This window comes from Cuculus canorus, chromosome 2 (assembly GCF_017976375.1).
Source record: "Cuculus canorus isolate bCucCan1 chromosome 2, bCucCan1.pri, whole genome shotgun sequence".
NCBI lineage: Eukaryota > Metazoa > Chordata > Aves > Cuculiformes > Cuculidae > Cuculus > Cuculus canorus.
In genome coordinates, this window is record NC_071402.1 from 64,954,181 (window position 1) to 64,979,765 (window position 25,585).

At 38.9% G+C, this 25,585-nt stretch overlaps 1 protein-coding gene across 1 annotated transcript in view; it reads left to right on the forward strand.

Moving 5' to 3' along the window:
* LOC128851151 (uncharacterized) overlaps nucleotides 1-21,848 on the forward strand; it is a 35,596-nt gene extending 13,748 nt beyond the window's left edge. Inside the window, exons 6-16 of the mRNA XM_054057869.1 lie at nucleotides 4,353-4,403; nucleotides 6,150-6,227; nucleotides 8,023-8,159; nucleotides 8,682-8,801; nucleotides 9,329-9,359; nucleotides 13,376-13,397; nucleotides 13,996-14,020; nucleotides 14,919-14,957; nucleotides 16,251-16,352; nucleotides 17,545-17,650; nucleotides 18,114-21,848. Of these exons, the coding sequence (XP_053913844.1) occupies nucleotides 4,353-4,403; nucleotides 6,150-6,227; nucleotides 8,023-8,159; nucleotides 8,682-8,801; nucleotides 9,329-9,359; nucleotides 13,376-13,397; nucleotides 13,996-14,020; nucleotides 14,919-14,957; nucleotides 16,251-16,352; nucleotides 17,545-17,650; nucleotides 18,114-19,366 (1,964 nt within the window). The 3' untranslated portion in view covers nucleotides 19,367-21,848. The remainder of the gene's footprint in view (nucleotides 1-4,352; nucleotides 4,404-6,149; nucleotides 6,228-8,022; nucleotides 8,160-8,681; nucleotides 8,802-9,328; nucleotides 9,360-13,375; nucleotides 13,398-13,995; nucleotides 14,021-14,918; nucleotides 14,958-16,250; nucleotides 16,353-17,544; nucleotides 17,651-18,113) is intronic.
* The last annotated feature ends 3,737 nt before the right edge of the window (nucleotides 21,849-25,585 follow it).

A 25,585-nucleotide genomic window follows, 5' to 3' on the forward strand; every position in this document is an offset into this window, starting at 1 on the left:
ATATCTGAAGCACTCACTTTCTAAAGAAGAACAGGTACTTCAGAGGATGAAGTTTGACATATTTAAATGTTTCACACCAATGTCTGCAGTTTTTTCCTTGCTATAGAATTAAAATAAGAAAAAAATCCTTTGTCAGTAGGGAGAACACATCAATGCTGCGTTCATTTGTAAACCAAAAAAGACAAATTAGTTGGATTCTTGAGTGTTTCCAAATAGGATGTGACAGGTACAGTATCCTCTCTGAACTCATCAAAAGTAACTGTTCATAATCCAGAAGTGATAAGCATGAGGAACCTGACTGTTGAACTGTACAATCTTGTTGGCTTTTAAGTCTTTTGAGTCAAGAAATGCATCTGTTTCCAGATGATTGTGTTTGAAGGAGTGCCACTTTCTGTAAGAAAGACATCTGGATCCCACGTGAGTGTCCATATGGCAAAACTATCAACTAGTTATTTTTGTGATAATGACAGAATTTGGTATTGGAGGTGGTTTCTTGCCTGCTCTCTCCAGCAATTCAGAGGAGAGCAGCTTAATGGAAGATGCAGAAAGAGAAGATGCTGAATTTCTAGGACTTTAATGAGTGTTAAATCAAAGCTCAGTTAAGTATATAAGTTTCAGTTGTGTGATTTCTTTGCACAGTATCATTAGACAGATGGAAGACTTCTTTCTGCTCTAATTGAGGCAGTTGCACATTTGTGTTCAGGGATAGGGAGGGGAGGAGATTGAACTTTGCTTTCTTTCCTGGGACCTTTTGTTCAAACCAGACGGAAGTTTGGAAAAATTTTTGCTTGGAGGAAGAGACGTTAAATGATAGGGGAATGCCAATATACATGTTAGGCAAATAGCAAAATTCAGTGGTTTTCTACTAAAATGAGGCAGCTCAGATAGGAGGCATAATATAGAGTATGAGCCCTGTTAAAGCAATTTCTGGGCTGCCTAGCTTTATTGGTGAAATTAATTTGGCACAAAGAAGAGAGAATTAACGATTTTTATTTTTTTTTTGCACGACCTGTGGAGTTTTTCTTGTATTACAGGAAGTTGCAGATTTAACTTGCAGTAATTCTCTTACAACTATACAAATGAGAAGTATAATAAGGGATGCTGTGTTTAGTTGCTGGATCTGTCAAGCATTGACCAGTATGCATAAGGTTTGGTATGTAAAACTACTGCTACGAAACCTGGAATTTCTTTTCTGAGTTACAGACTAGAAGAGGAAATGTTTCAGAAACCAAAAGAACAGAAGTACTAAGATTGAACACAACTCCCTTACCATCTCTTTCTTGGAGAGTTCCCCATATAAAGTCTTTGTGCACTTCGCCTCTTGTATTCAAAAGTGAATCTGCAATGCTGAGTCCACTACCTCTTCGTTGCCTCTGAGTAACTGAATTGACAATGTCTGAAACTGTCCTTAAATTCTGAAGTATAGCTGTTCTGTTTCTAGCAGTCATTAGGAATATATGTACTGTACTAATTAATACCTGAATAGATGTAAGATGTCGAGAACTACCTGAAAGGAGGTTGTGGAGAGGAGGGAGCTGGCCTCTTCTCCCAAGTGACAGGGGACAGGACAAGAGGGAATGGCCTGAAGCTCCGTCAGGGGAGGTTCAGGTTGGATATCAGAAAAAAACTCTTCACAGTAAGAGTCATTGGGTACTGGCAGAGGCTGCCCAGGGAGGTGGTCGAGTCGCCTTCCCTGGAGGTGTTTAAGGAACGGGTGGATGAAGTGCTTAGGGACATGGTTTAGGGAGTGTTAGGAATGGTTGGACTCGACGATCCAATGGGTCCTTTCCAACCTTGTGATTCTGTGAATGAAGAACTGTGTTCAGCATGACATCATTGAATATTGAAAGGAAAGGGATTCTTTTTTTTTGTTCCTATAGATAGCTAGTATCTGAGAAATGTCCCTTACTAAATCAGGTTGTTAGTTGGAAGGGATTTCCTGAGACTGTTTGGGTGATTTCCTAACTTTCCCATGGAAGGACTGTGTTAGTGCTGGATCATCGTCTTCTTACTGAAGCCTTGAAAGTCTCCAAGGACAGAAAGTCTGCTACCTGCATTTAATCAGCCCTTAGTTGCACCCTTGTCTTAAAGAGGGGAATTCCATCCTGACGTCTGATCTATGCCTCCTAAGCAACCGTTTCTGCCCGCTACTTGTTATGCTGTTGTCCCATCCCCAAAGGATTTGACTGTCTCTGTAGCTACTGTTTGGGTATCCATGATAGTACATCTCCTCTGTCTTCCCGCTTTACCAGACTAAACAAATCCAGTTCCCAACACTGTTCTTGTAAGTTATTTGCCCTGGGGTTGTGGATCCTCTTTGGTTTCTTCACATGCCACTTGAACTAGAGAACAATATGAACTACAAAGCCTCGGAAGGCCCAGATAATGGAGGGTGAAGTGTTCTGAAGTCTGCTGCCTGTGCAGTATCTCAGTATGGGGTTTCCTTAGTTTATGGGAGACAGGCTTTTGCCCATGTTCAGCTTAGTATTCATCGTAACTCTGAGGTTCTTTTTGACAGTGCAGCTGCTCAGTCAGCCAGATTCCAGCCTGTACTCAACAACAGGATTATTTCAGATGCAGAATTCTTCACTTCTTATTATGTTTCTTTAATCCCTAGTGTTCCCAAGTTCCTGCTCAACTGAAGCTCTGACATTGGTTATATCCCCTAAATTATTATTGTCTGTGAATTTGCTGAGGCTGTTCTATGCATTGTCAACCACATTATCAGTGATGATGCTAATCAATATAGGCCCAGGCTTTCGGTTTGCTGCTGCTTACAGAAGACCAAGAGACCGGGCTGTTCATTGTTGCCCTTTGAGCCTAGCAGTCCAGCTGGTTTTGAGGTTGTTGGTCAGTCTGGTATGCTTTAAGGGAAAGTATTATTGTGTTTTGGTCTTAAGATGCTTAAAAATATAAATTACGTTATTAGTAGCATAACAAAACCGTATGACTTGTAAACATGAATTAAATGTTAGCCCGGAAACCTGCTGTCGCTGAGTAGGGGAGTGTCTTCAAGATCATAATTGCATTGTTAAGCTTTTGCAGGCAGCAATGATAATTTCTGCCTTTGGTGATATTAACAGCTACAACTTGATTTTTGACTTGACTCTATTGGTAAACCTCAGCCACATTAAGACAGAATGCACTGTGAACTGCTTCTGGTGCAATTCTCTGCAAATGTAATTTGTTCCTCGAAGTGAACAGAAAATAAAGCACTAAAAATCTTATTTCATAGGTAACTGTTCATGTCATTTAGCATTTGACCATGTTGTCAGTCTGCAGATGCTGGACCTGGAATCTAACTTGGGTTTCAGGCACTAACTGAACAACTCTGGAATTAAGTAATTTTTGGACTTGAGGACTACCTGGAGATTTTATTTTGTTCATGCTACCAGAGGCTTTAAAGCTTTTCACTGAAGAAAATGTATAATTTATCTTAAGAAATCAAGGCAGATAAGCTTTCTCATATCCCTCCCTTATGTTAATATTACAGAGCTGTTTACAGCTTTGGTTTGGTTTGTACCTTTGATATCTGTGGTATCTCTTAACTGCCTGTCTTTGCAGAAAGAGGAAAAAAACGATGTATACAACATGTTGTATTTGCCATGGCTATGGAAAACTTCTTCACTTCAAAAATAGGAATTACATGGGCAAATACATAGTTTAACTTAAACTTTCACTAAGTGCTGGTGTGTCATCTTGTTTTAATCTTGAATGCTGCAACTGACAAAATACTGAGAACATCATTAAAGTTCACTTGTGCAGTGTCTGTGTCTATGGATTTGAGGGAAGAGGGAAGGGGGCAAGGGAAGGAAGTTCCAAAGGAGGGAGTTGAAGTGCCTTTACAAAAGACTGTCTGAAAATTCACTCTGATGTTCTGAGTGATTAAAAATTAATAAAGAACCCTAGGTAAAAGAAGATGCAGTTAATGATTTCATGAATTGTCTCTTGACTGTGTTTAAGCTCTGAATGTTTAGACCTGAAGTATTCTGTCAGGTAGTTGTAACACAGATCAACTGTCATGTGCAAAACTGAATAGCTAAAATGATTGAAATAACTATGCAGTATGAAAAGCACTTAGAAATCAAATAAAAATCGAATATCGTTCTGTGACATTGATGTGTTTGAACATTGTGTTAGTGGGAAAAGGAAAATGAGATGCTTTTTCTTACTTAGAGCAGTAAAATTACAAAAGGAAACTGTACCAAGATGGAATACTGCTGTCACTGAGCCTGTATTCAACTGTAAAATGAAGATAACTGTTCAATTCTCTAACTTGTTTGGATGGTCTACTAGGTACTTATTAAAAGCAAGTGAGAAGAAGTAATCTGACTGTCAAATTATTATCCTAGGTCCTCCAGCTCCAGCCCAATCTTGGATGAAGTATGAAACACAGAGACCAGGTATCTGAATATAAATAAGCTATTGTCCTTTTTAGGTGCAACTTTGAAATCAGTGGTGGTGTTTTAATGATAACCAAAGCAGGTGGTTTATTATGGCTTAGGAAAAAGCAATGCAAGTTACTGAACATCTGAAACATTGCTTTTTTTTGTGCCTTGGTTTATTTATGGCAGAAAAGATCTTGGGAGAATATGAAGTTACAAGTATTTTCACAGGAACACCGTCAAACTTGAGGCATAATTTCTGTTTTCCTGATTATCTGATAACATCTGACCTCAGTGAATCTAGCTCATGTTTTTTTAGCTGGTGAGGTTTTCAACAAAAACTTTTGCAGGTTGCATTTGTGTACATACACAATATGATGAAAGTTTGGCAAAACAAAAGCATATAAACCAAGGACAATATACGCTGTTTATTATCAAGATGTTACCAAGACAAGAATTTTTATTGTATGTTAGCAAGCAAGAGAAAATGGCCATTACCTTGTAGAGACCTTTGACTTCTTTCTGTGTGGATCTTTCTGTATGAAGCCTGAAAGACCACATGCCTTTCACTGTCAGCTTGGAACCAAGCAGCTCATACTGAGAGCTACTGCAGAGGCATGCAGATGCACGGGAACTGCATGATACATTTAAATGTTGGTAAAAAATCCATCTATGGAGACTCATTTCGTTGCATCAACTCATTTCATGTCAACTCTGTCACGCTGTGCTATTATTGTGCTATCCCTCTGAAGTGTTTTTTGGTTTTCGTTTTTTGTTGTTGTTGTTTTTTTTAAAGAAAACCCAAACCCATACCCTGGCATCCTAGAGGTAAAGAATGCAGTAACATACTGGTACTGGTCAGTGTTTGTGATAGTTCTGCTTGCTTGCTCTGATTTGAAGAAATGAACAGTGTTTATGACTCCTATGGAATTCATCAGTCAGTTAAAGTACAGCTGTATGTAGGAAGGTTAGGTACATTTTTTGCTCAGATTAAAATGATATATTTTAACACTTCAGCATGTTCCTTTATAATGGCCAACACTTGAATACACTTAATGCCTCTTTGAGATTGTTTTGCAGATACGCTTAGCTGAACTCTGCTAGTGCTCCGAGTTGACCAGGGACACTTTACAAATGTTTTAGGCAGTGGAAAAAGCAAGCTATTAAAACTCAGTGAGGAGCAAGATACAGCCGTTGTTGAAACACTGATAGTCCAGGCTCAGGAACGTACTAACTGTGGTTGAGCAGCTTCTGATCTGCCCAGAGTACAAGAGGCATTTGCTATTTTAATGAAGATTATGTTCTTTGTTACACTTAAGGCAATATGATTCCTGAACTTCAGTCTCCAAACAAACAGCCTCAGTGTGCTTTATGAGTATTAGGGTTTTAGGGGAAGGAGGCTGTTGGTTGGCTTTTTTTTTTTTTCGCTTTTTTTTGTTCTAATGCGAACTGACATGGTTTGGGGTGTGCTATGAAGATGAACTTGGTATCTTTCCTCAGTAAACTGCATTGTGTTAGAAGGTCTGTTTTGTCTATTTGATTATCTCCTTGAAGATATTAACAACTTACATGTGAAAATGTTATGGAAAACAGAGGATGTTGGAATCTTTTTGTGAATGACTGAGATCTTGTCCATTTTCCTTACACATTTCAGAGTGCAAGTGAATTTTGTCCCCCTTAAGTCTCCATTAGAAATTCCTTCAAGATTATGGAAATTGTGTGCAAACTGTCTAATATGTAATATCTCTTTATTTTTTACTTTAGTGAAGAGAGGACTCACAAAGCACATAACCTGTCTTAAGGACTTTATGAATGATCCCAAAAGAGAAGAGCCTCTAGTTGGTATGTATTTTATTTTCTGACTGGTGTCTTTGAATTTGTGACCGAATAGCTCTTGTTTCAAAATAAAAGGTGGAATTTTAGATACTCTTTTGTTTTCTGTAATTGTATTGAATACTTTATAAGATATATCTTATCTCTTACACCTTTTAAACTGTAACTTATTACTCTGAGTAATAAGCCACCTCTTTTATAGACCTTAATTGTTAGACAACTCTCGTTCCTGAAGGAGCCATCTTAGTAAAGAAGCTTTTCGCAGATTGTGGGATAGTTGAGGTTGGAAGTGCCCTCTGCAGGTCATTTGGTCTTAAGCCCCTGTTCAAGGAGGATGACCAAGAGCAGGTTGCCCAGAACTGTGTCCAGATGTTTTTCTTAATATCTGCAAGGTGGGACACCCCATGACTTCGCAGAGACCCTGTGCCAGTGCTCAGTCACCCTTACAGTCAAAGGTGTTTCCTGATGGTCAGACAACATCTTCTGTGTTTCAGTTTGTGCCCTTTGCCTCTTGTCCTGTCACTGGGCACCACTGAAAAGAGCCTGTCTCCCCCTTCTTTGCATCCTCCCTTCAGGTAATCATACATGCTGATGAGGTCCCCCTTGAGCTTTCTCTTCATGAGGCTAAACAGTCCAGCTCGCTCAGCCTTTTATCATAGAAGAGGTGCTTCAGTACCTTCATTATTTTCATGTATGAAAATGTCATATGTCCATGTCTTTTATACTGGGAAGCTCAGAACTGAACGCAGCACTCCAGGCATGGCCAGACTGGCTAACAGGATATTCTGCACTGCATAATGGCACGCTCAGCAATGGCAATCGAGATAAAGGGAGAAAAAGTGGAGAGGGGAGGTGGGGTTTAGCTTCCAGGGTGGCTGTTCAGTGGCTGTCTGCTTCTAGGGAGGTGAGTGACTGGGTGTCCCATGTTTTTTTGTTTTCTTCCCCCCCTCCTTCCTTCATCTATTAAATTGTCCTTATCTCAACCCATTTTATCCCTTGCTTTTGCTCTTCCTATTTTCTCCCTATCCTGCTTAGGAGTGTACGTGAGTGAGCAAGCAGCTGTGTTATACATGGGTCAACCTATCACAAATGCACACTATTGGAAACCATGATAACAGGGAACGGCTGCAGATTTTTCCTATTTGTTTTAAGTTGCTTGTGAACTTGTTACATTTAAGCTGTTCAGAATAAGGCTTTTCATGCTAGATATGTCTCAAAGATTTCTGAATACTTCTAAGGCATAGTTTTTCAGTCGTTTCTAGGAAAAATTTAAAAAAATCCTGTTTTCATTCCTGTAATACTTAAAAGTTTATGGAAAATTTTTCAATACTGAAGGACTCAATTTTGTGTTTGTTGTCTTTCCTGCATGTGCGGACACTGTCCAAATTATATTTGACTAAGTAGTTGAAATGCAGTTTTTAATGTAGACATTTGCGAGGCTTCTTCTATTCTTATTCTTTTTTTATATGCACTTCTTCATGAATTCTCTCAAATGACTGTGTTGAATGGAAGGCTCTTTCCTAGTTTCTTAAAAATATCCCAGGTAAGAAAAAAGGCACATGAAATATTTATTTAGGTGGGCTTGCAAATCTGCCACAGACAGTGTTTTTCTTTTCAGAATAAAGCATTGTAAAGAGATAAATGTAATCGATGGGGGCAATAAGTCCGAAGAAGTGTTGAAATTCTGAAAATGGAATACTTCCATTTGTTCATTTTGGGTTTTAATGAACAACACTGAAGAGAATACATTTGTTTCTAGTAGACTATGCTAAAATAAAGATATTTGTAATTCTTGCTTTTACAGGTCTAGAACACGTGGTTGAATTCAGATTTGAAGGAAGAAAAGAGCCGCATTATGAGTGCAGGCTGTGTGGGTTTAATACAGAGATGGCACCTATGATAGAACATCTTAGTGGATATAAACACAGAAGAGCATACATTGTGAGTAATTTTGATACATTTTCATCACAGTTTTTTTAAGATACTCTTTTTTTTTTTTTTAAAATACATATATCAGTTTTGAAGTTTAAACCCCCATAGGATAATTGCTGATAGTTGTATGGTTGACTCTTCATGGATCAGATCAACGCGAATAGCTATGAAGCTGTGAGCTATTGTGGAAGTACAGTCCAGAGGTGCCTGTAAGTGTCTGCTCAAAGTCATTTTCTAAGTGTTTTTATTGTCTCCAGGATCAGGTTCTTACTTATTTCCCAGCACTGTTGGATGTGGTGCAGAGGATGTTACCTTCTGGTAGCAAAATTTGCATAGTGTCCATTTTTGTTTTAAAGAATACTTAAGCAACCTTAACATTACAATTTAATTGTGTAACAGAGAAGAAACTGATTATATTCAAAACGATGTTTGCTAGTCTTTTGGAAGCTTGTCCAAACAGTGAAATATGCCAGTTTTTTAATATTATGATGACTTTTGATACTGACCATTTCAAGCTGTTTTTGTCAACAGTCTACACAATTTCCTGCTAAAATGAAGAGAAAGACAACAGATGTAAAAGAATGTAAAGTTTCATTTCTTAGGCGGATAGCAGGAGAGCTAGAGAAGACTGAAGGATTAAAAATGTATAAGGTAATTGGAAGTGAATGTAAAGTATCCAGTGAAGTGTCTTTTATCTGTGCATTTATGTTTGGTGTAGTAAATTTTAAAAGTACTGCTGACAAAGCTTGTTAAATTTCTGAGTGTTTCTAGGAAGTGTAGCTCTGAATTGTTCTAAGGTTTAACTTAAGGTTGCCCTAAAAAGTATGGGGAAAAAAGCAGTAGTATTGAAATTCATCTGAAAAAAAATCATCATTTATTTTTAAGAAGTTAAGGATTTTAGATAGAAAATGTCCAGTCAGAATTTACTGGTTCAGGAATGTCATTGCTTTCTTTCAGTGGTTTTTAATTTTTACACTTAAATTTTCTCAGATATAAGCAAATTTTCTCTCTCTCTTTTTTTTTTAAATTTATATATGCAAGATAATATATCTATAAGTATATGGGCTACACTATGCTGGGATAAGTAAAAGTACTTCTTTCATTTCTAAAGGCAATTGCTGTGGAGACTTATGAAATTTTAATCAGAATATCTAATATGAAACTATTTCTGTTTCTAGATTGAAGGTTACATAAGACCAAGTATCTCATGTAAGTCTATTAATTACTTGAATATAATAGATTTGATGTAATTGATATTTGGCCTAATTTGAATTAGTAGTTGAACTCAAAGATTTTGACTGATTTATAATGTTCAGCTTGCAATAGCAGAAAACGTTTTCAGAGATTTTCTAGTTTTTGTGAATTTGAAATGAGGAAAGAAGGTAACTGCCAGACTTGCAGTGATTCGTAGACATTTTTAAACTACTTGGTTCCAGAGATACCTGGGTAGATAACTACAGTAATTTGCTAATCAAGGAAAGTGAAAAAGTATGGAAAAATGGTATTTGATGGGTTTCTCTGGATAAGCTGATAGAGACTTCTCCACCTCATTTCAGTCATCAAAAGACATACATGCTACAAAAGACATGAAGAGACATACATGGTAGAAGTGGAAGTTACAGTTCTTTAGCAAGTCCATTGGAAGAAGCAATGGTAACCAAACCCTCAAACATCAGAACATCATCTTCCCTCATACAGCGTGTTTATGTCCTTTGTTACTGATGTTGCGCTATTGGTGCTTAACAATGCCAACCTGAAGAAATATCTACTTGCTACCTTTTGACCCTATTACCAACATCAGTGGGAAAGTAGGTTTCATTTAAATGAGTGAAGGTTGCGTAGCTCAACAATTTGTCAGCCTGAATTCTGCTGTTGGTGCCTACTATAGCAGTGCTTTTCTTTTTGGATTGATCATTGGTGGCTTCTGTGGATTGTACCTTTTAGTGTTGGTCTGCGAAATAAAGTGGCAGAGCTCCGTTTGTCTCTTGTGAAGATGATGGGAATGTGACCCAGAAATCTAACTCGGTAGTTCTTCGTTCAGAGTGAGTTGACATCGGTGCTTCTGTAGAAATGGAAGACATGCTCAGATATCAAACTGGAGCATCAAAAACATTGATCCCACACAGTCCTACAGAATGTGAAGAACTGGAGGAATAGAAAAGAGTGAAGTTAGCTGCAAGAGCGTTATGTCGTTCTGCACTGAAGTTTACTCTGGTTAGGTGGTAAGGTCAATATCAAGTGAATTCCAAAATAAAAATAGTTATTTGGAAGGAAATCATGCTTACTGGTTTGGCAGCAGTCTGTTCTTAGACTAGATCGTGTTGGCAGAGAATGATTTCCAGGTTCAAAGCTGCCTTCTGACAGCAAGAGTGAATTTGAGGGTATAATTAAGAAAGGCCATTTAGTAGCTTGTATTACTTTGCGAGTGGCAAAATGGACATTAACACCAAATTTTGGCAGCTGCAGAGATCATATGCAAAAGTAAGATAAGGTTATGTATTCTTTTATATACATATCTATATACGCGCACACACACACGCAGATATGTATGTATGAGAGACCCTGAAGTGATTGATTTTTTGCTTTTCTTAAAGGAAAAGTTAGGGTATTTATTTTTTCTTTAAAGAAGAGACATTACCTGTATTTTGTCTTGGGGTTCAGATTAAAAATACTGGTTTATTAAGGCAGTTCCTATAACTGGTTACTCAAAGTAGGGAGTTGAGTTTGGAGGTCTTATGTCACTGTATGTAAGTGCAGTGTGGTAGTATAACATATGAAATTCTGGTCTAATTTAGTCTCTGAATTCTGCCTGTGTAATATTTTTTTTTCCTTTCTAAAAACTACTCTTAATACTGCTGTGGAATGCAGCAGTAAACCAGAAATAAGTCCAGAGATTTACTTTGCTATTTTGGACCAGACTTTTCAGATTGAATTATTGTTTCCTTGAAGATATAGCAGATACCTGGAGAAGCTTGTCTGTATCTTCAGCGGGGAAGTGATAACTACCTCTGTTAGTACAGGATGGGAAGTGACAGACCGATGAATCTTGCTAAAAAAGTACTTGATGTTTGTGGTGGATGCCACACTGATTATGAGCCAAGAGAGAGCTCTCATTTCACATATGACAAGTCTCATATTGTGAGAGTAGATGTCAGTCATTTTAAGTGTGTTGGCCAGTTACTAGTGGCATTCCTTAGTGGTTTTTCTTGGGGCCAGCACTGTTTAGCATGTTCATTTGTGGCCTGGATAACAGGATAGAATACATCATTGTCAAATTCACAGATAACATCAAGTTGAGGGAATGCCAGATACGTCATAGGGCAAGACTATTCATTCAGAGGGATCTCAAAAAGCTGGTGAAATGGGCTGTTAGAAGTATGCTGAAGTTTAGCAAAGGTGCATGTGAAGTCTTACACCTGGGATGGAGGAACACCCTGCTGGATATAGTCTGGGTGCTACTGGGCTAGGAACCAAATCTTATGAGCCTTCATACAACAGTATGAACATGAATCAGTAATGCACTTCTCATGTAATGAAGGCCAACAGCATACTGGACTGCATTAGCAAAAGCGTAGCCGTCAGGCTGAGGAGCAGTCCTTACTCCCTTCTGTTAAAGACTCATTAAGCTGCTTCTGGAATACCATGTCCTGTGTATGTGAGAAATTTTGGTGAACTGGAAAGAGTTGGCAGAGGACTCACCGGCTACAAAAGATCATGAGGAAACTAGAGCATATGATGTAGAAGACCACTTTAGGGAGCTGGATTCGATTACTTGGAGAAGGCAGCAGCTAAGGAAGAGACCTAATTACTATCTTGCACTACATGACTACGTGGCTGCAGAGAAGGAGCCAGATTTCAAGAAGGTGTGCAGGGAAAGAACAAGGGGCAACATTCACAGGCTGCAATAAAGGAAATGCTGATTGAACGTTCAGAAAGTTCTTCGCCGTAGAGGGGTCTAGCACTGAAATTGCATTCCAAAAAAAGGTGGGAAATTGCCATTCTTGAAGGCTTATACAACTCAGCTGGACTTGGGCCGAAGCAGCCTGATCGGATCTTGAGGCTAGTCTTTGTCAAAGTGAGCAGAACATCAGTCACTAGCTTGATTAGGGTGAGATTTCCATGGACTGAGTATTACTTCTTGTCTCTACCCATCTTCTTTTGAAATAGGGAGGATTTTAGAGGCTTACTGGAAAGACAAGGAAAATTGAATAATTCAGGGAAAATTATTCTAATTGTCATTGTCCTCATCTTACAATTAATTGTTTCTGTTATTTACCACCTCAGTGGTACTTTTCTCTTCTCTTTCATGCTGGACTAGATGACTTCAGGGGTCCCTTCCAGTCTGATCTTTTTTACGATTCTCTGATTTTTCTGCAGAGGTTGCTTCCATCCTACATTTCCACGAATCTTAATTCACTGGATATCTTCTGTGAAATAATGGCAGTCCTTTTCTTTCCTGACACTGAGAAAACTTTGGGACCTACAGTGCAACTTCATGTTGCAACCCATCTGCATGTGTTCAACATCAGGTGCTTAGAACAGTAGCACGGAGTCTTTCAGCCTCATATTGTAGGGGCAAAGATGTAATTTGCATTTATTTGTAAAAAATTCTTAATTGGAGAATTATTACAGTCCTGTTGCTTATCCTAGGACACCCGTGCTGATGAATATTTAAGAAGTGATGTTATGTACCATGCAGTAGCTTATTTTCTGTAGCATAGCTATGGTCTTAGACCACCTTGTTTTGTTGAGTTTTTCTTTTTTCCTTATGCTTATACACTGTACTGGCAAGACTGATGATTAGACATTCTAATCTCTGTAACATCTTGTTGGAGACTGGACTATTATATTTATAGCTTTGAGATTCATCGGTATGTTTGCAGGAAAAAAACCCACAAACCCAAACCTTTTACCTTGTTGCGTAGAGGAGGCATGCCCACCTCAGTTCAGTCCATACTTCTTGTGTGGGATTCAGCTGCCAGAACATGGATGCGGTAGGGTACCCTGCAAAGCTATTAGGGCACTGGTCTCCCGTAAGCCTTTCATCAAGGATGCGTGGTGGTTTCTTAAGTGGCAGTACGTGCCTAGGTTTGGGCTGCTGAATCCCGCCCTTTAAAGAAACTGCAACCACTTTAGAGCCAGTAACTATTCTGTTTGTGTAATGCTTCTATTATGGTAATACAGTGTTGTTATGATGTTGCTAATAATTCCTTTTAATTTTCTAGCCCCATCAAAGAAGAAAGCAAGGTGAGAATACTACCCCCACATGGGAGTCAAAGGAGATTATTTTTCTTTTAGATCTCTTTACCTGTTAAGCAGATCTACTTTTCTGTAGCAAACTTCTTAACATACAGGGAAAATATTTTATATTGTCTTTCCACTGTACTTAATTTCTCGTGTAAATTGTTCCTTTCAGTCTGTTTTGAAATAGTAGCTATGGCTTTTGAAATATTGTAGTGGTTATAAAATTCAGTAGCAGCCTGTTGTACTCGTACACAAAGAAATCATAATTCAAATTTCAAGCTGTTACCACTTTTTTGCCTAAGGAAGTTGTATAAAAGGCTTCTCTGTTTATATAGGAATTAAAAAAACACCATTACTTTAGCCATCTCATTTAGCTGATCTGTAAAAAGTTAATCAATACTACTGATCTCTCTGAGAGTCAGTCAGAATAAGGAACTTTAAGAAGTAATAGTATTTTAAATATGCCATAGAAAAAGATGCCCTGTATTCCTAAGTGATATAGATTTGGAAATTGAAATATTTTGATTCTAGATGCTATGAGTTAAACCTAAGGTTTCAGTAATCTTCAGAATGCATCTTAATATTGTCATTTCTTTTTAAGGTGGGAGGATGATTATGAGCATGAGGTACGTAGAGGTAGTAGTTCTGCAAGTGTCTTACATTCTAGCTGTTTTCTTATGCTTGCTTCTCATTTTTCTGAAAACCTTTTACTCTTTGGCTTCATTTGCTATTTTGTTAATATTATTGTAGAAGCAAAATAATTGACCTAGTGGCCAGAGTTTTGTGTTCATCACAGCAGAGGGGAAATGAATACTGTGCAGCAGGATGCTCACCCACCTGAGCTCTCATAATTCCTGTTCAGAAGTCACTGAGAGTCTCCGACCCAGTGTCTGCAGGCCAGGTCTCCCAGCGTGTGCTGCAGTCTCCACATCCCTGTTTTGCCTGTCTTCACATCAAAGATATTCTATATTAAATGTTTGGTTTAAATATTAAGATAGATCTAAAGATTTACATTTCTTTTTTCTAACTCAAGGGTGAAACTCAAGTACATGTCCTGCGTAGCACTGGGCACAAACACCAAGAACTGCCTTGTTTCTATCTTAGTGGCAGAGACTGTTTTGTAATCTGATATATTCTGTGGTGATGTCTTGCTCTTTTAGTCTTCAGGCTGGTCACGTACTATGCTAGAAGCAGCTGAGCACTTGACTTTTTTTTAAACATGAGCTAGGACATAACTGAGGAAAGCCTGGGATAGATAGCTCTTGTAGGCGTGTAGCTTAGATGTGAAATGTGTTCTTCCCAGTCTTGGAAGTAATGCAGTTGTATTTGTAGAATTGTCTACCTAATTGCTATTGAGCCTCTAACAGTATACATTTATAGCTGTGACCTACATTTATGGTCTTTTCTTGTGTTGACTTTTGTATTGGATAAAAGATTATAAGATCTTGTTTTGTACAAGATGATGCAACTGATACTGTAATGTTCAGTCTTTTAATTTTTCTCCACCATTCTGCAATCCCACAGAATGATCCTGTTCGGAAACAGAAAGCTCTAGAGTTCTTGGTATGTATGTAAAATAACTGTGATAAGAGTTGTGCAGTTTTGTGAGTATCATGTGGTGAATATTGTGAAGGAGCCTCTGACTACTGATCAAACTCATTTGACTACAATGTTAATTTCTAAGTTCTATTTTAATGGACTTGGTTCTTTGAAAAGCACAGCTGTAGCATAATGTCAGCACAACTTGCTGGATTAAAAGTGAGCTCTCTACTTGTTCTCTGGATCATTCTTCTCTTCCCTGAGGAGCCACCCTAACAAGCAGTGTTAGCACCAATAATAAACTGCCATTGGCTGCCCACACCTAATGGGATTGTTGATATTGCTGAACAAGAGGAGCCAGTCCAGTCCTGTGGCCTGTGATGCTGTGGCCAGTGCTACTGCTACCGAACCAGACAGACAAGTGAAATGGGGTGATTCCAGAGTACAGCTGCTGGTGTTGGAGTGGGGAAGTTTTATCAGTTCAGTTTCTGTTAGCAGTGGCATAGTCAGCCTTGGTTTGTCTTTTGGGTCTATGTTGTGAAAGTATCTGACCATTTATATTCACCATTTTACTCCATGAAAGTCATGTTCTGTATCTAAGACAAAATGTCATTTGAATCTAAATAGTGTTTGTATGCCAGAATTACAAGTAGATTGTTTTAAGATGTGTGCTTTATTACCAAGTGAAGATTTTTTTTTTCCTCTTCTAGTTATTCCTTTTTTTATTATAAGCTGTGATTACTTGTGACTTTAGGAAGAGGTAGAGAAAAAGCAAGTGTGGGGACCAAAAATGCTTGGTGGACAGTTACTTTTTATCTACAGGAATCACAGCTATTCCTTACAGCAGACTGCCTGTATTCTTCTAACTTACTGTAATCACTTATAACTTCATATAGTTACTAATGAGTCTATTTGGACATTAAAAATACAGGTAACACTTTATAGGATAATATCAATATCTTTTGGTATTTCTTTCTCCCAGAATTACACATAGGAAAATTTTAATGGAAACTTTCATCTTTTTGTTACTAAAATAGGGGAATCAAAGGCATTTGATGGTGCTGAAACTTATTTTTTATTCCATTCTCTACACAGACAACATAAATTTAGGATTAGTGCCCTTCTCCATCTACAACAAAATGTTCGTGACTGACAGTATGGAAGTGGCACAGACATCCATGGTTTATCAGGCCATAGTTAGGTTCACAACTAATAGTATAAACTTGGTTATACCAAAGCAAAAGTATAACTTTGATCTGTCTGTGTATGTGACCCTTCAGCATGCTAATGACCAATCCCAACCGTGTTTTTCAACAGAAGACTTTTCACATCACCTCGGACTCAGAAGCAACACTTGTTGTTCATATTACACAGGAACTCACAGAAGCTTTGAAGGCCTTTTGTGAAAAGAAAGCAGCGGTAAGTAAGTTGATCTGGACTGGAGTTGTTTTACCATTGGGATGAAAGGAGTGGTTGAACTTACTGTGTTAACACCCTGTCAAACTAACAGTTCGGGGCACAGGTCAACCTGCCCCCTCCCTAAGTTAAATAGACAATTTTTATTTTTTTTACAGTTTCTAAGTACAAAATACATTAGTTGTGTGGCACACTGCTGTTAGTTTTCTGTCATGTTCCATCTGTTTCGGTTTTCTTTTGCATGTGTTCTCCTCCTGTTTTGGGCACCATTTTGCTTCATGATGTGTGATTGTAATCCTTCTTTTGCTGTTAGGCCCTTACTTGATAGCTTTTCTTCTGAGGTTTATCAGGCTGTAAGTGCTGCCTGAATGTGTCACTTCTTTCTTTTGTGGGCATGCGGATAAGTCTTTCTTTCTGGTGACTTGTAGCTCTGCTCCCACTCTGCTCCCAGAGTTATAATCTATTAAGGCTAAAGTAGGCAAGATGTTGCTGTCTTTCTGTTGGTCCTTAAAACCTCAATAGCTTCTTTGCATAAAGATGGAATACCTGCTGTAATTAAAAGGGCTGAGGAAGGACCCGAATCTGTACAAAAATAGGAGGTACACCTCTGGCAGGTACTGGTTCGCAAAATTCAGCATGTGTTTTTCTGCAAGATATTTCAGGGTGGCTTCTTGGGCATTAATAACAAATTCCATATCAGCTGAGCTATGGTAACTATGTTTGTGCAAATGCCACCACCATTTTTTCAAGAGCTACACTTTCAAAAATGTCATGCATTTGGATGTAATACAGTTCTCATGAGCTAGTTAAAAATTGTTGCCACAGCTTAATATGAGCTTATTCCATTCTGCATTCCCCAGCTAGAGACAGGATTTGTATATGTACTAGTTTTATATTTTAGCCACCACGTGATGCTAATCGTTATGGAGCAATAAAGTAAAGCAATTTGAAACGGGGGATGTTGTCTTCCCCAGACCCTTCAATCTGTTCTCTGGACATGTACTTCTTCCAAGTAGTACTTTTGAAAATTGTGGTTTAATGTGGTAACTGTGAACACTACATCCTTCATACAGAGTTTGCTGTCACCTAAAATTGTCCTCTGCTGAGTTTCTATGGACTATTTGCTATTTATTTTTTTTAGAATGCTCAAGATTTGAGTTTAAAAACAAACATTTTGACCTTTTGCTTTACCTAGGTTAATTATACTAACAGTCTGAGGCCACTGATGTCAGTATCTCATGATGAATTTCCAGGAAGGAAAAGCATCCCAAAACACTATACACCATATGGAAAATCCAAAGGTAATTTACATATTTTCTTCTACTAGTTTAAGTCTGCTCTTTAATTTGCACAGTTTGCAAAAAATTTACTTTTATGGCCAGCCATAGTGCTTCTTTGCTAGACTACTGTGTGTCTTTGCCCTCTGAGTCGGTTCAGGATATCATTTTGTGAATCATTAATGACTTTAGTCTTAACTGTCTAAGAACACTTGTGTTTCTCTTAATAGTACTGCAGCAGTAAAGGTTATTGGAAATGCAAGCAGTAACCTTTCCTAAACTATTTAACGTGAGGATTTGGGGGTGAAAAGATGCTGGAGTCAGGTAGGACACAAAGGGAGGAAATGGGAAAAGAACAGGAGAAGACGACTTCATAAAACCTCAAAGTAATTGTGTTCAGTTGCTTTTTTAATATTGCTGACTTTTAATTCTGCTTATTTATTTATTTACTTACTTACTTACTTACTCGCTTACTTAACTTACTTAGGAAATCCTACCTGGAGTCAAGGTTTTTTGTCTCAGTATGAAGAGTGTTCTGCAGATGCTTCTGTCACTCCTGCTAACCAAACAGATGATGGATCATCTTCCTATGGACTAAGATCTAACGCCTTTGCAATGATGTCTGCACTCAGGGACTCTTTTGCTCTTCAGACTGGAAGTCCTGCCAGTTGTATCAGTGAATGGCTGAGACAGTTCAGCCAGTCTGCTTCTGGCAGTAATTCAGCTGGTGGAGCATCTTCCTGTGAGACTAATTCAATGACTGGGCACTCAGCAGAATATATGTCCAACGATGTGCAAGAAAGGAAGCTCCCTGATAACAGAATCTCATATGGCAGGGAAACTACAAATTTGAGGAATCAACAAGCGTGTAAAAAAGCAGGGAGTATAAGTGATCAAGGATTACCCTGTCCCAGTTCTTCTGCCTTGTATCCTTCATCTGGAAGGTATTCCACAAAGTATCCTTCACAAAGCAATTCCGCTTACAAGAATAACGAGTCTGTGAATACTTGTACGTCTTCTGCAAATTCTGCTGTGTTGGGAGGAAGTGGCTGCAGGTGGAATGATGACCTAAGGTGGAATGAGGAGTCTAGGTGGAACAAGGACTCTGGTTGCAATGAGGAGCCTAGGTGGAACGAGGACTCTAGGTGGAACAAGGACTCTAGGTGGGACGAGGACTCCAAGTGGAACCAAGAGCCTAGGTGGAACAAGGACGCCAAATGGAGCCGAGAGCCTAGGTGGAACAAAGGCTCCAAGTGGAACCAAGAGCCTAGGTGGAACGAGGACTCCAAGTGGAACCGAGAGCCTAGATGGAATGAGGACTCCAAGTGGAACCGAGAGCCTAGATGGAATGAGGACTCCAAGTGGAACCGAGAGCCTAGATGGAATGAGGTCTCCACGTGGAACCAAGAGCCTAGATGGAACAAGGACTCTAGGTGGAATGAGGAATCCAAGTGGAACCAAGAGCCTAGGTGGAACGAGGAGCCTAGGTGGAATGAGAGCTCTAGATGGAACCAGAAGTCTGGTTGGAACAAGGAGTCTAGCTGGAACCAGGAGTCTAGCTGGATCCAAGAATCTGAGTGTCAAGGATTTGGGCATCAAAAGTCAGGCTACAAGAGTGACTGGAGTTCACATCAGTACTCATTTTCTGGCAGTGGTTCATACAGAGATTCCCAGCGATTCAGAAGCTCAGATAAGATGTTGTATGAGGATGACGTTGGTTTTAATCCCAACAGATTATGAGGAAAAGACATACCTACAATGACCAGGATACTCAAACAGTTGGCTTCATCCAGAAGTTCAAAGTAAGATTGTGATTAGTTCTCAGGTAAAATGAGTTACATCAACATATTTTTTAATGTAAGTGGAGATTGTGTGTTGCAGAGGTAGTATGCTCTGTTCAGAGGAGTTGAGTTCATTTTGCTCAACACTTGTATAAGGTGAAGAATGCCTCTCTGAGGTGAACTGCCTCTCAGAGGACACTTTGCCTGTTGACAACTAAATAGACCTGTGAGAGGGAGGAAATTTTATAGCACAAAAAATTCCTGAATGGAAAGGTTTGTTCTAGGTTATCTTGCTACCCAGCATCTTATGTTGTGATCAGAGTTTGTACTGTTCGGGTGGCAACCATGGCAAGGGAATTCATTGACAGAAAAAAATACCGGAATGCACACGGAATCAAACTTGGATGGCATTGCAATACATGAAAATACTCCAAATGGATCAAACACATTGAGATAACTGAAACGTTAACAAAGAGCACGTTTGTTATGTGACAATTATTATTTCCAGTTATTGTAGAAATATTCATTAATGTTAAAAACAGTGATATTCTATTAAAAATGAAAGAATCTGCTTTGGAAATAGATTATAAGAGGAATTTAAAGGGAGTTGGAAATATGCTAATGTATTGGTGTCATTGAGTCTGAGTTTGGGCAAATGCAAACTATGCTCATGGTGCTAGAATTAATTAATTAAGTAGGTAGTTAATAGTAAAACTTTCATTTTAATATTCTCTCTGCTCTATAATGTGAAGTAACATGAAACAGAAGTAACTTTAAACGTTTTTATCTCCCTTTTCTAGAACTAAATATTCAGATATTAGTCAATATGCTAGTAGAAACTAGAGGAAAAGATTAAGGAGCAACAACAGCTGAAGTTGAAACACAGGAGCAGATTCAAGAATCTCCATCTCTTGGCTTTCAGGAAAGAGACTGCATTTAATTCTGTGTTTGACTGGTTTTGGAAGGGGAAGGAGAGGTAGGGTTTAATTTTTTTACCATGTAAAAAAGTAGCTGGAACATTCCTGCACGTAATGGAGGTGAACATACTATTTTCTTTAGGCTTTTTTAATGTATTTGTTATATCTTAGGATATTACAGAAAAAAGTCTTTTGTTATTTTTTGGAAAAATGTTAATTTCATTCTGTCAGCAAAAAGCTAATAAACAACCCTTTTAACTCACTTCCCAACTCAGAAAAAAAGAAAGGTTTACTTTCATGTTACCTACTTGGGAAGAATATTCACTGAAAATACAGGTCCATTGCACGAAAAGGCAGGTTTACTTTTCTCTCCACAAATGTAAGGCGAGTTCAGTTAATTTAAGGCTTTATAATTAGCATGTTTTTAGAAATTGATACACTACATTTCTGTTCAGATGAAGAAAGGAAAATGTCACGGCAAATGTTTTCTCTGTTTTAACATAATGCTGTATGAGGAAAAAGTAATCTGTTTTAGGGGATTGGCATGTAATGGGACATATCACTTGCTTTCATTTCTGCAGAGTAAGAGAGATGTGTGAAATATATGCAGGTTTTTTTATCATGTCGTTGAATGAAGTGGTTACAAATGGACTAAAAAAATCTCATTTGATGGATTGATCCATACTAAAATAAAAATTCTTGGTTCTTTCTTCTAGCAAAAGCTTACAGTGAAATAGGAGAACCTATAAGGCAAACAGCTGATCAGAAATACTGACCAGCTTATGATGTTTGTAAGTGATCTGTTCTTATGTTTTCTTTTCCCCACACTTCGGAGCCACATGCTCATAAATGCCTGTCTTTAGATGTCTACTTTATATAATCAAATCCAGCTTACATGGAGCTAGATAAAAGAAGTGAGACAGTTTACTCTCCAGCGTCTATTTTCCTTTTCGCTGCTGTATTGTGGACTATCATTTTTCTTCTCACCCATGCCTGAAATATTTCTCTGTCTCTGTGCATTAAATACTTGTGCTAAACAAGGGTTACTCTTCACGAACTGTCGAAAGGTCTTTTTGTGTTCACTAAAATAGCTTTTTGGATCTTGTCATGTAAATCTTAACAAAAAGGCTACAAAGCAATTTGTTAGAGCATATAAATTTGATTCCCTAAAATTCTCCTTCTGTAATTGTTTTGCTTGTGCATCAGAAAAGATCCACTCTCCTTTTTCATTCCTGTTTACTACTTTGTCTTTTCATTCTCACACTTACTGAAGGGTTTCATTAGTTTCTAATGGCATAGTCTGAGTAGCTGTGCCATATGCTTTTATCTGTTGAACTACAGAGCAGACCATCTTGCTCTGGGAAAAGATACTATTTTCTACCACAGGTGCCTGCCAGAATTTTGATTTAAAACTCTGTAGGACTGATCAGTTGTTATCTACATTTAAAAATTGTCAGAAGTTATTTACATGAATGTTACTGCCATAGGGGGGGTTTTTTCCCACTGAAAGTGCAGCGTATCTAAAATATTGAAACCCTATAAAAAATGTTGCTACAAAATGTTATTGTTACAACTCTGTCAGTTCAAGTTTAAGACCTTTTCGTCTAAGGTTGTTGTAGAGAGCTATTTTCCCCCAATTTCTCACTCCCTTTTGGGATTTTACTGTCATTATGTATATCCTGGTGGCATACAGTGGCTGGACGATCTCTACCCAAATGAGATGCTCTTTCCACCTACAAATACACTTCTTATTTTTCATTCTAGGGAATAGTTCCTGGCCCTGCTTGCAGTTGGGTCCTACACTGGGTGAACAGTGCTTGCATTTTGAAATGGGGTTGGAGTAGTGACCAAGTTAAGAGAGGAAATCCTTTTTAGCATTGATTTACTAAAGGTTTCCTGAGCTGTAGATAGCATTTGGAGTCTTGTAAATAACCTAAATGCCCTTCACTTCTCTGTTTCACTTTTCAGGTCTTACCTGTGAAGTTCCTGAGATGATTGTCTGTTGGTTCTCATAAACAAGCATTATCATGTAGGGAATTTTTTCTAATCTGATGGTATCTTGTAGTGTGCACTGCGAGCCTGCCTTATCTCTTCTGTGCAATTACTGCCAGCAGTGTGGTGTTCTTAGTTTCTTTCAATCACTTGGTGGAGCCAGTTTCAGCTGTATCACGGCTTTCCCCTTAAGTCTCTTTTTACTTTTTTTCTTTGGAAAGAAGAAAAGAAAGAGAATTTCCTATCTTTGGAAATTAAGAGCTTCAGTGTGCAGTTTTCATATGGATCTTGGCCTGGGGTCTGCCACTTGGCACTCCCAGGTTTGACTGATGTTTGGTCTATAGCTGTCACCTTTGCAACTGGTTTCAGAGACTTTTTCTTTCCTGTGTCCCATACAAGCAAACAGATATAGCTGACTTGGGTCAAAAAATAGCATCTTTATTATTGCAGGAAGACATTCCTTCATGAAGTTTGATTTTGTAGAATCTGTCATTGAATGGTTTGGCTTAGAAGGAACTCTTAAAAGGTCATCTAGTCCCACCACTGGGCTGAGCGTGCACATTGCCAGCTCATGTCCAGCTTTTGATCCACTAACAGCCCCAAGATACCCTCCAGTTTCTTAGTATTCAAATGAAGGGCAAAAAGAAAGGGACAGAAGCATCTTCAGGATGCAGCTTTGCAAAGGGATTGTTTACCCCCGTGACAGGAGTATTGAATGTTTTTCCTTTTTTTTCCATGGCTGTGTAGAATTGTGAGCACTAAGCATCACTATCTCGTTTGGAGGGCTCTTGTGACACCTTCCCTTCCTTTTACAGGATCAACCCATAGGATCTATCTGCCTATTTCACTTTTTTCTCTCTAGCCAGCAGCTCGTCCTACAAACACGACTGCTGAGAGGTGGCGACTCTGGATTCTGTCTTACTCATTCTCCTTCAGTTCAACCCTGCCACTTCTAAATGGGGTTCAGATGATGCTAGGAAAAGGAAAGCATAAGTCTAGGCTTCCGACGTACTTGATGCCTGACCAGCACTGTCCACAAAGGCACCATGTAAGAAGACCTCATGGAAAAAAAAAAAGTACAATGTGCCTTGGAAGTTCTGTCATCCAACCAGTTAATTCTTCAACAGGCTTGCATAAGCCAAGACTTCGTGTTGCTTCTCTTTTCCTGCGTTGGCCAATTTCCTTGAACCAAGCTCTGGCTACTCCTTAGTCTGAAGAAACCCCTTTGCCTTATCCTGTTCCCACATAATATAGAACTGGAGCAGAACAGGTCCTCTGCCTTTTCCTGTTTTTCTAGACACTGGTCCTTCTTCAAGAAACAACCTTCAGAAGGTAGGCATTGATAGCCTGCAGAGCAGCATCACTTTAAATACTTGCCATTCTTCAGCACTAATAAAGCTATACCACAAGCTCTGATACTAAGGCAGGAGGTTTGAGGCTGCATCACAGCCTTTTGAACCAATTTCACATTTCCTTAGAAGTCCACTGATAAAAATCCAGAGTATGACATGCTTTGAGGGATTAATGGTCAACTTTCCAGCCACTTTCTGTCTGTGGTGTACCTGCTTTCACACCTACAGAAGCATCTGTTTCCCACTGAGACAAGAGTCATTCCAATCCAGAGCCACTCTGGTGCGTCTCTGCAGCAGTAAAGCTCCTTTAGAAAGTGCTGGAGTCAGTTGTTCTACACTAAAGACAGTGAAGTAGAGCAAGCAAGGTTGGCTGGGAAAGGAGACATCCTTCCTGGGAGACGACTTGGCAAACTTCTCAGGTTCCAGCTTTTTTTAGTTTTGTACCTTCCTTGGGCATATTAATGATCCTCAAAATACTTCCCACAATTAATGGATTTCTGTTGGGTGGATGCATGTGCCAAAGAGACGAGTTCCTCAGTGGTGGGAAAGAAATGGGGAAGCTTTTCTGAATGGGGCCATTTAATAGAGAAGCTCTTTTGAACTCAGAACTTTGGGTCTCTTATTTTACATTCTGTTTCTGAAGAGAACATACATAGTGATCATCTCAGCCTTCTGGGGAGGCGAGGTTCAAGCAGTAACTGTTGGAAGTCTTTCTCCCTTGTCATCTTAAACATAAGTAACTTCCACAGTTCATCCAGGGCTGTTGGTTGAGGTGTTCTCTGACATCAGTCAGTAGTCCTGCTCTAGCACATCACCCACAAACAGTCCCTCGTCCTTTGGGTGATGATACCCAAAGTCCATTAGGAGAGCTCCTTGTTTCTGCGTGCTTAAGCTACAGATAAGATTGGTCTCACCCCAAATATTTCACACCAGAAGTGTTTAGAAAATGTTGCTGAACTGTCACTAAGGGCCTCTTTGATTATCACTTGACACTTTGTAGCAGCTTGACAAATGTTTGATAACGGTATGGTTGCCACTTGGCTGTCTTCACCCTGACACCAGACACTATACTGTGGGTGGGACAGTTGGGAATAACACTATAACATTAACTTTTTTTTAGGTAGGATGTCTTTCTGTGTGTGGATCCAAACTTTCTCAGCATCATCTCAGATGCACAGACAGAAACTGGCTGGAAAAGTAGACCGTTAATCCCTCAAATCGAATGCTTGATTACTCTGACAGCATCAATTTACATGTAATTATGTGTGTAATTATGAAATCTGAAACAAAAGTGGACATGTGGTCTGCCTGCATACTATGAGTTGGGGAGGGGAGAGGGCTTAGGAGTAAATCAGTAGTGCTAGTTTAAGAAAAAGTCTATAGATAAAAGCTAAAAGCTCTTACCTGTAAAAATATCCTGAAGAGCAGCAGTTACAGGTAAGTGAGTGTTGTTGAGTATTTTTAAGTGCTTTGAATAGTGCTGGTGTAAGATTTTCTTAGAGCAATCTAAGAGAACTTGTTAACTTGCCTTTGCTTCCTCCAAACTGCATCTTCAAAGTAACTGCAGGAGATGGTGCGCAACAGCAGTTACATTTTTTGCTTCAAGTTTTTCCACTGTGTCCCTCACCAACAGTTACTGGTGAGACGGAGGGTACGGTTTTGAGAAGATCTGACTGTCAGTTTAAGGCCACTTCAACTAAGCGCTACAGCACAAAAAAGGAAAATAATTGGTGTTAAATGAGCCCCCTAAGCAAAGGCAGCTGTAGATCCAGAGGAGTTAGATACAGTCTATTTTTGTAGGGAATTCATTGAGGAAGATCATAGAATCATAGAATGACTAGGTTGGGAGGGACCCACTGGGTCATCGAGTCCAGACATTCCTAACACTCCCTAAACCATACCCCTCAGCACCTTGTC